The sequence below is a fragment of the Sceloporus undulatus genome, unplaced genomic scaffold (genome assembly GCF_019175285.1).
Source record: "Sceloporus undulatus isolate JIND9_A2432 ecotype Alabama unplaced genomic scaffold, SceUnd_v1.1 scaffold_21715, whole genome shotgun sequence".
Classification (NCBI taxonomy): Eukaryota; Metazoa; Chordata; class Lepidosauria; order Squamata; family Phrynosomatidae; genus Sceloporus; species Sceloporus undulatus.
The window spans coordinates 1-1,030 of record NW_024824630.1 but is presented as its reverse complement, the minus strand read 5'-3'; the positions used below and the strand labels follow the sequence as shown (position 1 = coordinate 1,030).

General features: G+C 61.9%; 1 protein-coding gene across 1 annotated transcript; it reads left to right on the top strand.

The window, feature by feature from the left end:
- Positions 1-224: 224 nt before the first annotated feature.
- Positions 225-811, top strand: LOC121918656 (keratin, type I cytoskeletal 18-like). Its single transcript, XM_042444672.1, has one exon. The coding sequence runs from the start codon at positions 305-307 to the stop codon at positions 794-796; it is 492 nt and encodes a 163-aa protein (XP_042300606.1). The 5' UTR covers positions 225-304; the 3' UTR covers positions 797-811.
- The last annotated feature ends 219 nt before the right edge of the window (positions 812-1,030 follow it).

The window sequence follows — 1,030 nt, the reverse complement described above, 5'->3', positions numbered from 1 at the left end:
TCTCTCTAGAGTGGAGGGGGACAGCCTGGTCTGGAAGAGATCCCGTCCTTTTTCCAAACCCAACCCAGGCCAGGAGAAGAAGGAAGGAAGGAAGGAAGGAAGGAAGGAAGGGGGCTGATCTCCTTCTTCCTTCTGCCCCACCTTCTTCTTCTCCAGAGGAGATCCAGGAGGGAGAGGTGGGGCTCAGGGCCAGGTCCTGCCCTCCTCCTCCTCCCCGGGACTATAAATCCCAGCCGGGGAAGAGCAGCAGGCAGACTTCCAGATCCTCAGTCCTTGCAGCCTCTCTGCTCCTGCGATCCTCACCATGAGTTACTCCAAGTCCACCGTCTACTCCAGCTCCTCCTTCCGCTCCGGGGGCAGCCCTGCCTCGGTCCGCTTCGGCCCCATGGCCAGCGCGGCCAGCGTCTACGCCGGGGCCGGGGGCTCGGGCTCCCGCATCTCCGTCTCCCGCTCCTCCAGCCTGGGCTCCAGCCTCGCGGGGGGCTACGGAGCAGGGGGCTATGGAGCGGGGGGCTCCGGCTTCAGCCTCTCCCTCTCGGGCTCCGGCGTGGTCCAGAACGAGAAGGAGACCATGCAGGACCTCAACGACCGCCTGGCCAGCTACCTGGAGAAGGTCCGCAGCCTGGAGGCCGACAACCGGCGCCTGGAGCTCCAGATCCGGGAGTTCATGGACAAGAAGGGCCCCAGCACCCGAGACTGGAGCCACTACTTCGAGATCATCGAGGACCTGAGGAACCAGGTGAGAAGAGACACACCCAACACACCCCTGGGAGCCTGCCTTCGGTCCTGGGAGTAGCTGGGGGCCATGGGCTAGAAGAGTTGGTGCCTGACGTTTCGCCGGCATCTTCAGAGAAGGCTGGCATGGAAGAGAGTGGGATGGCTGGGTGTGTGTGTGTGTGTGTGTGTGTATATGACCCTGGGTTGGGATGCGTGGTTTCCATGTTAATGGGAAGCTGCTGAAATCCCCAAGCACCTGGACAACATCAACGGGAAAGAAGAAACCCTGAAAGGTCCACAACACACTGCAGAA